Source organism: Carassius carassius, chromosome 30 (genome assembly GCF_963082965.1).
Source record: "Carassius carassius chromosome 30, fCarCar2.1, whole genome shotgun sequence".
In the NCBI taxonomy this organism is placed as follows: Eukaryota; Metazoa; Chordata; class Actinopteri; order Cypriniformes; family Cyprinidae; genus Carassius; species Carassius carassius.
Window position 1 is genome coordinate 3,849,752 of NC_081784.1, and position 13,154 is coordinate 3,862,905.

The following is a 13,154-nucleotide window of genomic DNA, read 5'->3' on the forward strand; positions in this document are numbered from 1 at the left end:
CTGGACAGCAATCCAACCAGTTTTTACATTTGTGTCATGATAAACAAGACAGATGGTAACATAAGCATTCTTCCTCTTGAGAAGCCGTATCAATTTAGTTATTCCAAATAAACTATTAAAATTAGTTTGTCTGTCTGCCAGAGCAGTTCAGGTTTTAGTCGTAAAGCCTCCTTTTTTTGAGCCTTCTACATTTTTATGCGGCAAGAACAATGAAACATTGAGCTGAGATTCATAGCTTATAACATTTTAATTTTGCTTTTTTATTTAATGCATATTTTAACTTTCAGTTATTTGAAGACTCCTGCAAATTCAAGTTTCATTGTGATTGTAAGAGAACTTCGTCCTATTATATTTCAGGTACAAATTCATGTAATTATGACAGATATCGTCCTGGGACAAGCCTAGACTTCTGTTCTCTGTAGAGGACGTTATATTTTAGTGAATCTCAGTTTTAAGTCTGGATTTCCTGTTCAGAGATATCAGATGTTTAGAGGTTTGATCAGAAACACTCCCTTTCCTTTGTCTTCAAATATGACTGATATCAACAGAATGATCAACTTTAGCACTCTTATGGAAATATGATAATGTTTAGTAATTATCACTTCAATCTGGCTAATTTTCAAATTGTTTTTCGTAAATAAACAGCTCAGAAAAATGTGATGGTTTCAAATCAGAATATGTTTTTGTTTTTGTTTTGAAACTGGGCATCATTTTCATCCATGTCTTCTGTAGAGGACACCAGGACAAATGGCATGTTGGGGAGACAATTCAATTGGGAAGGAAATGATAGATCAATATTCCTATGAAATATGAGATATTCTTATGAAAATGTTGCCAGGTTATTACTCCCATTATTACATTTCTTTTTTCATTATGGTTTGAACGCATTAATTTTCAAATTAGATACATTGTATAGAATTGGAATACCAATTTATGGACATTTTATACACATATTCCATAAAAATAGTATTATCAAATCATTCTTTTATATCTTTCATAAAAGAATACTGGAGAATCATCTTTGTACAAAGTTTGGCTAAAATTAGCCGGAAACCTAAAAACTGATTGGTGAATGAAAAAAATAAAAATAAAACATTGTTCATGTTTTTTGATGTCTGTTGTTTTTGAATAATTTAGTTGTGGCGTCCTCTTTAAAGGACAGAATAAAATATGAATGAAACACTTTTTGTCAAAAAAGTTTTTTTTTTTTTCCATTTGTTTCTTGTGCTCCAACAAATGTAATGTCATAGTACAGACCAAAAGTTTGGACACACCTCATTCAAAGAGTTTTCTTTATTTTCATGACTATGAAAATTGTAGAGTCACACTGAAGGCATCAAAACTATGAATTAACACATGTGGAATTATATATGGAATTATATACATAACAAAAAAGTGTGAAACAACTGAAAATATGTCATATTCTAGGTTCTTCAAAGTAGCCACCTTTTGCTTTGATTACTGCTTTGCTCACTCTTGGCATTCTCTTGATGAGCTTCAAGAGGTAGTCACCTGAAATGGTCTTCCAACAGTCTTGAAGGAGTTCCCCGAGAGATGCTTAGCACTTGTTGGCCCTTTTGCCTTCTGTCTGCGGTCCAGCTCACCCCTAAACCATCTCAATTGGGTTCAGGTCCGGTGACTGTGGAGGCCAGGTCATCTGGCGCAGCACCCCATCACTCTCCTTCTTGGTCAAATAGCCCTTGATGCCTTCAGTGTGAATCTACAATTTTCATAGTCATTTAAACAAAGAAAACTCTTTGAATGAGAAGGTGTGTCCAAACTTTTGGTCTGTACTGTATATAAATAAAAATTCACAAAACGGTTTTCTGGTTCTCACAAGCATGTGAAGCATTATTCCTCCTCCTTCCGCTAGAGGCGCTGCGTCATTAACACGTAACGTCCGGCCGCCTTAAAAACATCCGGTAGGTGTTTATGCCGTGGAACAGATGGAGCCGTAGCTCTAAACAAATGTGTATTTAACATATTTAATTTAAGTATATATTTGACATATATTCACTGGAATCAAGAAGGGTGCCTTCACGGTATCTTCAGCCGGAGACAGTTTGAATCTGCATTAGTGTGGGTGAGTGTTGTTGGCCTAACGTTACAGACATATTCTCGTTATGATTGAGTTTTCAGAATCAGAAATCAGAAATAACTTTATTTCCACGTATGTTTACACATACGAATAATTTGTTTGGGTGACAGAATCTACCAGAGTGCAACAGAATGACTGTGACAAGACACATATAATAAAAACAAATACAAATTTAAATAAGTAAATAGGAAATAATTTACCATACACACACACACACACACACACACACACACACACACACACACACACACACACACACACACATATATATATAAAATACACGATAGATGATATTTGTGTATACATGTGTGTTATGTAGAAATGCAAGGAAATATAATAAGAAGTGTGTAATGATAACACGATGATAACATCACATTTTTCTAATGCAATCATGCTTTATTTAATAGTTTTTAACTAACTAACTAACAGAGCAATATATCATTCATCTTGTGGCTGACATTGAATGATCTCATTGATGTTCTGATTTATGTTGATTTAGTGACAAATATCTTTAGTGCTGAGGTGTATAATCATAGTGATTAGACCATTTATGCATTCTTCTTCTTTTATGTATATCGTATTTGAAGCTTTAAGAGTGTTAACTAATATTTATTAAACTCTATTAATTACATGCTATTTGTGAAATGATATTAACTATGATTAAAATAATGTTTTAAAATAAAACAAACCAGCTTAAATCATTTTTAAAATAAATACACTAACAGTATGGAAAGTGACAGATGACGGGGGAAAACTGATATATAAAGACTTATAAATAGCAAAAAAAAATGTCCTGTCCAATATGAATCCCCATTGTACCATGCTCAGATTGTCAAATTTGTTCTCCGACAGTGATCATGAGTGACAGTCATCCTCTTCGTCCATTGAGCTCCGCGTCTGAGATCGATCACCTACATCTCCTTTCAGAGCAGCTCGGCGCTTTAGTTCCCGGTGAAGAATACAGCGACGTCACCTTCGTGGTGGAGGAGAAGCGCTTTCCTGCACACAGAGTCATTCTAGCGGCCCGCTGCCAGTATTTCAGGTTATTTGAGAGATGTTGCATGTCTATTGAAACATTTCTTGAGAGAAAAAAAATTGCTTATGATAGGAACAGAATCCACATGGTGAATCCACACCAAAGTGAAGCTGGGTCATTCTATAAAACACATGCTTTTTCCATTTTTTTTATTCAAATTTCTGTGTGATTTTTAACATTTAGAGAAATAATGAGACAAATGTGATGCAGTAATTTGTTAATAAATAGAATTGGGTGACCTGAAGCTACATTAATAGATTTTGGTAACACTTTACAGTAATATTACAGTAATTTGTCTGCAGTATTTATTAATCTTGTTAATGTTAAGTAATATGAATATACCTAGTTCATCTTATTTCAGGTCACAACATGTACAACTTTTAAAATTAATAATGTATTAGAAAGTGTTTAAATGAACTAAGATTAATAAATGGCTTAGAAATGTGTTTTTCAATCGTTAATGTAGTTAACACAAGTTTACAAATTATTGTAAAGTATTGCCAAAATTTGTACATGCATCAGGTATAATTATCGATTTAGAATGAGAATTTGATGCTGATATTTAAAAAAAATGTAATTGTTTTCTACACAAAATCATAAAAAAAAAAAAATTACAAGAGCTTTGTTTACATTATAAAAACATCAGCTATTCTTTTGTGAATCATTTTGTTACACATATTAATGAGTGACACATTTTGAGCCAGTTCAGTTCAATAACAGTGTCAGTGTTGCAAAGAGAGTTTTTGTAGAATATTAATTTCTTGTTATTAATAAAAAAAAATAATAAAATAATAAAAAACAGGCTTTCTAACCTAACCTTGGTGAAATTCTTTTTTCATCTCAACCTCTTTCGTTCTGACTCCTCAGGGCTCTGCTGTATGGAGGGCTGAGAGAGTCCCGGGACCAGGCGGAGGTTAGGTTGGAGGAAACACGTGCCGAGGCTTTTTCTCTCTTGTTGCGGTACCTGTACACGGGCCAAGCCACCCTGAGTGAAGCCAGAGAAGAGACTCTGTTAGATTTCCTGGGGTTGGCGCACCGCTATGGCCTCCAACCACTAGAGGGCTCCATATGCGAGTTTTTCCGCACTTTATTGAGCACACGAAACGTCTGTCTGGTGTTTGATGTGGCTAGTCTGTACTGTCTGAACGGCCTGGCCGAGTCCTGCATGGCCTACATGGACCGTAACGCCATCGAAGTGTTGAAGTCAGACGGCTTTCTCACACTTTCAAAGGTGAATGATAGAAAATATGATCATTTTAAAACATAACATAATATACAGTGTTGGGGGTAACGCATTACAAGTAACGCAAATTATGTGACCAGATTACTTTTTTCAAGTGACTAGTAAAGTAACACATTACTTTTTAATTTACAATAAAATATTACTTTTTCAAATAAGTAACGCCACTTACTTTTTTTTTCCCACTTATTGATTGAAAGCTCTCTTGTCCCCTTGTTGAGAGAAATCGGGAGTGAGATGTTACTTTAGTTCTAGAATAAATGTGAACATGCAATAATTTATCTCACTCAAAAAAAAAAAATCCTCAAAATGAATAAAAACAGTTAAAAGCAACTCAGAATATGACTCAAAGCTGCAATAAATGTTAAATAATACAAACATCCATCCCATTTTATTAACCAATATGCTGCTGACCTTTTTTGACTTTGTGTAGAAAACATAATATATATTTTTTTTATAGAAATATCAGCATCAAATTCTTATTCTAAATTGATAATTCTATCCTAATGCACATTTAGGATTAGGATTAGGATTTTTTTCATACAAATAAACTAAAATTACACAAGATAAACCAACATTTCTTCTTTTTTTAATTGCTGAAGAGTGTTGAGCTTTCTTCTTCTGTGTTCTACTGTACAGATGTGAATTTACATTTCCTCCATCCTGAGGCTTTTGGTGGGAAAGGGCTTTTACATTTGCCAAAAATATAACTTTTTATATTAAAAGCAAAGAAGCAAGCACAGCCCAGATTTAAAAAGTAAAGCAAAAGTAAAGTAATGCATTACTTTCAATAAAAAGTAACTAAGTAACGTAATTAGTTACTTTTAGGAAGTAACGCAATATTGTGAAACATTACTTTTAAGAGTAAAGAGTTCCCAAACACTGATAATATGGCTGTTCTTCCTCTTCTTCCTCTCTGCAGTCTGCCCTGTTGACTGTTGTGAGGAGAGATTCCTTCGCTGCAAGTGAGAAGGAGATATTTCAGGCCCTCTGTCGCTGGTGTCACCACAACGGCGATGGCCCAGAGGCGAAGGAAGTGATGTCAGCAGTGCGCCTGCCTCTGATGACCCTCTCTGAAATGCTGAATGTGGTTCGTCCCTCGGGCCTCCTCAGCCCGGATGACCTGCTAGATGCCATACAGACCCGCTCGGAGAGCAGAGACATGGACCTCAACTACCGTGGCATGCTCAGTGCGTTTACTTCTCTCTGCTCATCAGTCTGTAGATACATAGGTCAAAAAGGAGACGTCACAGATTGGCGTCCGCATCAAATTCAATTACAAAAATGATTTTTATACACCGAGTGTCTGCTTTAATGTTTCAAATAATATATATGAAAATAAAATGTCAAAGTATGGGTGAAATAATGTTGTTCCATAATAGACATATTTATGTAAAAATGTAATAACACACTTATTCTGACCTCTGCTTATTAAAAAAAAATATATATAAACAATTTATCATGCTAAATTTGAGGTAATTCTTGATTTTCTTTAAAGGGATACTCCACCCCAAAAGGAAAGTTGTGCCATTAATCAAAAATGTCAAATGTTTTCACTGCTGTGCTCTGTGTGTTGTAGTCCCCGAGGAGAACATTGCCACTATGAAGCACAGCGCTGTGGTGGTGAAGGGTGAGATGAAGTCTACTCTTCTGGACGGAGACACGCAGAACTATGATCTAGACCATGGCTTCTCAAGACACCCCATAGAAGAAGACGGACGGGCCACTGGCATCCAGGTCCGTTTGGGTCAATCCTTTGTCATCAACCACATACGTCTACTGCTGTGGGACAAGGACAGCAGGTAATGCAATATTAAAAAAATAAATCCTGTCAACATTAATCACCTTTATGACTTTCTAAACCCAAAAGAGATTTTCTATGCTTCTCTTTTTCATATAATTTAAAGGGAATAAGAGTAGATGCTGATGAGTTCCACCTGTATAATAGCTTTGGATACAAGGCACAATAACTAATCATCATCATTGTTAAACTTGGCTCAACCGCATCCTCTGGCTTATTTTAAATATGCAATATACTTTTTGTTATATGTACCATGCATGGCATATTATTTCTCTCTCTTATCTGCAGGTCATACTCGTACTATATCGAGGTGTCTATGGATGAGCTGGATTGGGTGCGTGTGGTGGATCACTCCAAGTCCCTGTGTCGCTCCTGGCAGCATCTTTATTTCCCAGCACGAGTCTGCAGGTACAACGTGTTACACAAAACCATCTTTGAAAAACGTTATATTGTTTTAAAACTTCCTCTTTTGAAAACATCAAGACAATTACATTTAAATGAAGGCAAGGCAAAAAAGAGCTTTTGCATTCGCAAATCAAATTTTTGTTCCAGGTGATTTACTTCTTGCCCAGTGATATAAAAATCCCCAAAGTGTGATTTTTGCATGCACATTTGTATGTAGAATATAAAGTAGCTATGCCTGCATTTAATGGGTGTAGTTTAAATGAGGCACCGAGATTTCACATTCCAATAAATAAGTTACTGTTCAAAGGCTTGTGGTCTGTAAACATTTTCTATGTTGAAAAAATTCTCCCCAGACTGCTTTTATGTGATCAAATATACAATAAAACAGTAATATAATGAAAGAGAATATAAAATAACAATTGAAATGTATTTTAAAATGTAATGTATTCCTTTGACGCAAAGCTGTATTTTCAGCATTACTACTCCAGTCTTCAGTGTCACATGATCCTTCAGAAATCATTCTAATTTGCAGATTTAAAGAAACAAAAAACATTTCTTATTATCATCAATGTTGCAAACCCTTCAGCTGCTTTTTAAGAAAACATACATACATACATACATACATCTTCTTCCGCTTATCCGGGGCCGGGTCGCGGGGGCAGCAGTCTAAGCAGAGAACCCCAGACTTCCCTCTCCCTAGACACTTCCTCCAGCTCTTCTGGGGGGACACCGAGGCGTTCCCAGGCCAGCCGGGAGACATAGTCTCTCCAGCGTGTCCTAGGTCTTTCCCGTGGTCTCCTCCCAGTGGGACGCGCCCGGAACACCTTCCCGGGAAGGCGTCCAGGAGGCATACGGAACAGATGCCCGAGCCACCTCAGCTGACCCCTCTCGATGTGGAGGAGCAGCGGCTCTACTCTGAGCTCCTCCCGGGTGACTGAGCTTCTCACCCTATCTCTAAGGGATCGCCCAGCCACCCTGCGGAGAAAGCTCATTTCGGCCGCCTGTATCCGGGATCTTGTCCTTTCGGTCATGACCCAAAGCTCATGACCATAGGTGAGAGTAGGAACGTAGATTGACCGGTAAATCGAGAGTTTCGCCTTGCGGCTCAGCTCTTTCTTCACCACGACAGACCGGTACATCGACCGCATTACTGCAGAAGCTGCACCGATCCGTCTGTCAATCTCCCGTTCCATCCTTCCCTCACTCGTGAACAAGACCCCAAGATACTTAAACTCCTCCACTTGAGGCAGGAACTCTCCACCAACCTGAAGAGGGCAAGCCACCCTTTTCCGACTGAGGACCATGGCCTCGGATTTGGAGGTGCTGATTCTCATCCCAGCTGCTTCACACTCAGCTGCAAACCGTCCCAGTGCATGCTGAAGGTCCTGGCTTGATGAGGCCAACACGACAACATCATCCGCAAAGAGCAGAGACGAAATCGTGTTGTCACCAAACCTGACCCCCTCCGGCCCCTGGCTGCGCCTAGAAATTCTGTCCATAAAAATCATGAACAGAACCGGCGACAAAGGGCAGCCCTGCCGGAGTCCAACACGCACCGGCAACAAGTCTGACTTACTGCTGGCAATACGAACCAAGCTCCTGCTCCGGTCGTACAGGGACCGGATAGCCCTTAGCAAAGGGCCCCGGACCCCATACTCCCGGAGCACCCTCCACAGGCCGCCGCAGGGACACAGTCGAATGCCTTCTCCAAATCCACAAAGCACATGTGGACTGGTTGGGCAAACTCCCATGAACCCTCCAGCACCCTGTAGAGGGTATAGAGCTGGTCCAGTGTTCCACGGCCTGGACGAAAACCACACTGTTCCTCGTGAATCCGAGGTTCTACTATCGGCCGGATTCTCCTCTCCAGTACCCTGGCATAGACTTTCCCAGGGAGGCTGAGAAGTGTGATCCCCCTGTAGTTGGAACACACCCTCCGGTCCCCCTTCTTAAAAAGAGGGACCACCACCCCGGTCTGCCATCCCAGAGGCACCGTCCCCGACTGCCACGCGATGCTGCAGAGGCGTGTCAGCCAAGACAGCCCCACAACATCCAGAGACTTGAGGTACTCAGGGCGGATCTCATCCACCCCCGGTGCCTTGCCACCAAGGAGTTTCTTGACTACCTCGGTGACTTCAGCTTGGGTGATGGACGAGTCCACATCTGAGCCCTCAGCCTCTGCTTCCTCAATGGAAGACGTGACAGCGGGATTGAGGAGATCCTCGAAGTATTCCTTCCACCGTCCAACGACATCCCCAGTTGAGGTCAACAGCTCCCCACCTCTACTGTAAACAGCGTTGGTAGGGCACTGCTTCCCTCTCCTGAGGCGTCGGACGGTTTGCCAGAATCTCTTCGAGACCGACCGATAGTCCTTCTCCATGGCCTCACCGAACTCCTCCCAGGCCCGAGTTTTTGCCTCCACAACCACCCGGGCTGCAGTCCGCTTGGCCTGTCGGTACCTGTCAGCTGCCTCAGGAGTCCCACAAGCCAACCAGGCCCGATAGGACTCCTTCTTCAGCTTGACGGCATCCCTTACTTCCGGTGTCCACCACCGGGTTCGGGGATTGCCGCCTCGACAGGCACCGGAGACCTTACGGCCACAGCTCAGAGCGGCCGCTTCGACAATTTTTAAGAAAACTAAGATAAAATTTTTAATGGATTCTTTGATGAATAGCAAGTTCAAAACAGCAGCAATTAATTAAAATAACAATTTAAAAGCCTTTACTGTCACTTTTGTTCAATTTAATGCATTAATTTCATGCAGAACAAACAAAAGAATTACTGTGTTTTAAAATTTTATATTGCTAACTATTGTCTGTGTTCATTAACATTTCTGGTTTGCTTTTTTATTCAGGTTTATTCGTGTTGTAGGGACACATAACACTGTCAACAAAGTGTTTCACTTAGTGGCTCTGGAGTGCATGTACACACACCAACCTTTTACCTTGGAGAAAGGCCTTCTGGGTAATGCAGTTTTTTTATTTTCAGGAAGTTACTCCTACATATCAGCTTGGCTACTGAAACTCATGTCTCCTTGCAGTTCCCACAGAGAACGTGGCGACCGTGCAGGGATGTGCTAGTGTGATAGAGGGTGTGAGTCGCAGCAGAAACGCCCTGCTAAATGGGGACACAAGCCACTATGACTGGGACTCGGGATACACCTGCCACCAGCTGGGCTCTGGAGCCATCGTTATCCAGCTCGCTCAGCCTTACATGCTGAGCTCAATGCGGTACGAGAGCTTATGTTCAGGGTTCAGTAGAAGTTAAAGGTTATAATTCTATCATGATTTACTCACTTTCATGTCAGTGCGCCATGAACATAAAATAATTATGCTTAGATGATAATAAAGTAAATTCACAGACTCTGTCCAGCTCATAAAATTAAACAGAAGTATCATAAAAGTAATGGAACAGTGAATGGAACAAACAGAAATTGAATCAGTTATTTGCCAAAAAACCTGCTCTGCCACAGATCTCAAATCTAATAACAGTGGAACCAAAAGCACTTACAGTGGAAGTAAATAAAAAAAAGAAAGCAAGGCAATGTAATAAATGATACAATACACACAGTTTCAAAATGTCAATGTCAGTTTTATTTATATAGCACTATTAAACACAACCATGGGTTGACTAATGTGCTGAACAACAACAATCAAAACATTTCAATAAGACAATACATAATAATACTATAAAACAGTACAGTAGAAAATTCTCAGTTTTAAAACGCTAAATCAACGTGTAGGTAAGTGTAGCCAAAAACGTAGCCGCAAGACTAAAACATTAGACATGTTAACACAAGAATAGACAGACTCAAAACTAAAATGACAGTCCTACTGGCAAAATTATGATTTGGACAACATCTAGAAGAGTAAGCAAAAGTAAATTAGAATCTTCTTTAAAATCAACTCAAATTCTACTTTAAATCAAAATAAAACCTGATTAATATCACCATGAATTGTAGAGGCTCAGAGTAATGCTAAATTGTTAACATATAGACTTAATAGGAAAACTAACATTGTAAATGCATAACAGCAGAAGTGTGCTTTGTCTTTTGGGTGTGGTTTCTAAACTTCTCTTGAATTTTCATTGACTTAACATGTTGTGGTGGGTTTATAAACACGAATAAGTGGTGGGAGAATAAACAAGTTTTTTTCTTATTACAGGTTAACCTGTATTTAATGTGGTCTGGCTTGTAATTTAATTTTTACTTTGCACAGTTTCTAGACATCCAGATTTTTGTACAAATAAATAATATTCCTTCCTTCAAGCTATATTTACCCTTGATATGCCTTTCAGTACTGATGCTTTGACTCTGTCTTGAAATCTGTGTGTTTATAGGTTGCTGTTATGGGACTGTGATGAGAGGAGCTATAGTTATTACGTGGAGCTGTCCACAGACCAGCAGCATTGGGTGAGAGTTGTAGACTGCACTAAGGTGGCATGTAGGTCAGTGAATTCTTTTTTTATCATCTCATTATTCACCTGCTTTATCATTTTTATGTCTTATCTTCCCAGTGTTTATGTATAATTGTAAAGTGGTTTTTGCATGTAATTCCTACAGGTCGTGGCAGACTCTAACATTTGACAGACAGCCTGCATCCTTTATTCGTATTGTGGGAACTCAAAACACAGCTAATGAGGTGAGTTCTCTCTGAACACTCTCACAGGAATTTCTGTGACTCTTTCCAGCTTCACTTCAAAGGAATATTTCACCCAAAAAGGAAAATCTGATGAACATTTTCCTCTATGCTTTCTCCACTAGGTGTTTCACTGCGTTCACTTTGAGTGCCCCGCACAGGTGGACATGGTTGTTAAAGAAGGAAGATCTGGACCAGATCAGCTCAAACCAGAATGCAGCTCCCAGAACTCAAATTCACAGAGCCTGATGTCCCAAAAACCCTCCATGTCTCTGCCTATATAGACTGTGGATGGAAGTATGACACACTTGAGACACTCATCTTGAAAAGTTGTGTTCTCAAGGTTACGTGCTGCTAAAAAAAGAACTCTTTATATTTATAATGAGAAAATACTTGAGCTAATTATAAGATGATGGTGAATATAAGAATGACTGTCACGTGCACTTATTTTATTACTTTCAGATAACTATAAAAAACATAATAATAAAAGTATTACAGACCCAGTGTTTTTTTAAATACTCTCTGTTATTATACATCTTACAAATGTTTATTATAGAAAAGTACATGAAAATGTAAAAGATTTTTTTTAAATCACCATGTACTGCATAGGCACAAATATATGCAAAATTATTAACAGTAGAATTTTTAGCCTGTATAGTAAAACTGATATTATTGTAATATAACAGCAGAGCATAAAAGCAGAAGTGTGATATAGATTAATATAGGTAGAGCATTGCGTTAGTAGTGCTAAAGGTTGTGGGTTCGATTCCCAGGGAACACCATACTGGTAAAAAATGTATAGCCTAAATTCATAAATGTAATGTTAATGTTAATTCGTGTTTGTATTTGTAACTTCTGCTAAATGCCAGTTTGCACTAAAGTTTTGACATCAGCAGCAAAAGATATGATCGTTTTCTGTGCCCTTTCCAAAGTTGCCAAGCCTTTTATATTTTGCTATCCTAACTTATAATATAAAATGCAATATTATGTAGCTGCATTCTATTGTTTGCATTTATTCCTTGCTCTTTCTGAACCACATTAGTACAGACTTGGGTTAGAACCCGCCAAATAAGAATCACTGGCTCTGTTCAGGATGTTCACAAATGATGTGAGTTTTTTTTATAATGCATGTTTGAATTGGGGCTGATTTATTGTCAAGTGATGGTGACACACAACCAGGGGCGTAGTTTAAGGGGGGGATGGGGGGGAGGTAACCCCCTCAATATTCAAATCCATCAGTTACAACCCCCCCAATATTTCAACATGAAAATCACAGTAGATCAAATGAAAAATATAATATGAAAAAATAGAATTCATTTATTTTGTAAAAATTATTTTGTTCCTAATCAAATATGAGTATGTCATAATAAATCAGACAAAAAATACTCCCCCTCCATTGAACCGATTGGTAACGCCCAACCAATGAGTCGCACTTTCACCAAAACAAGCGAGTGGTGTTTGAATGGGAGAGCACACGGTTAATGTTAACGCCAAAAACGAAGAGAAGCGCTGCACAGCGGACTATATTTAACTGCTGGTCAGAGAGGGATGCAAAAAAAATAAAGCGTACTGAGAATGAGGTATGAGAATATTGTGTAATAGTAAGTACACACCATATATATTTTAGCTAAATCCATTGCAATGTATTTAGCTATAACTATCAGTATAACAAGTTACCAAAACAGCTGTCTGTTTTGCTAGTATATATTTTAAATAGTGTCTGTAGTTATCAACGACAAAAGTATTCATATCGGTGTTTGTTTTCTTACTAAATTAATCTGACTTTTGAACGAATTGGATGAATTAACGATTTAAGTGGCTAACTCATTAAAACAGTGAGACACTGCCGCCTACTGGCGGTTTCAATACTTAATTTCTTTCTTTTGATAATCTCTACTATGTTAGAATTTTATGAATGATGATTATACAAAAATTTC

The 13,154-nt window shown here is 38.6% G+C and overlaps 1 protein-coding gene across 1 annotated transcript; it reads left to right on the top strand.

Moving 5' to 3' along the window:
* Positions 1-1,907: 1,907 nt before the first annotated feature.
* Positions 1,908-11,718, top strand: LOC132110427 (BTB/POZ domain-containing protein 9-like). The gene is made up of 11 exons (XM_059517018.1): positions 1,908-2,083; positions 2,951-3,140; positions 4,002-4,365; positions 5,297-5,564; positions 5,954-6,176; positions 6,464-6,583; positions 9,435-9,544; positions 9,621-9,810; positions 10,919-11,026; positions 11,142-11,220; positions 11,343-11,718. Exons 2-11 carry the CDS (start codon positions 2,956-2,958, stop codon positions 11,499-11,501), a joined length of 1,806 nt encoding a protein of 601 aa, XP_059373001.1. The 5' UTR covers positions 1,908-2,083; positions 2,951-2,955; the 3' UTR covers positions 11,502-11,718.
* Positions 11,719-13,154: the final 1,436 nt, after the last annotated feature.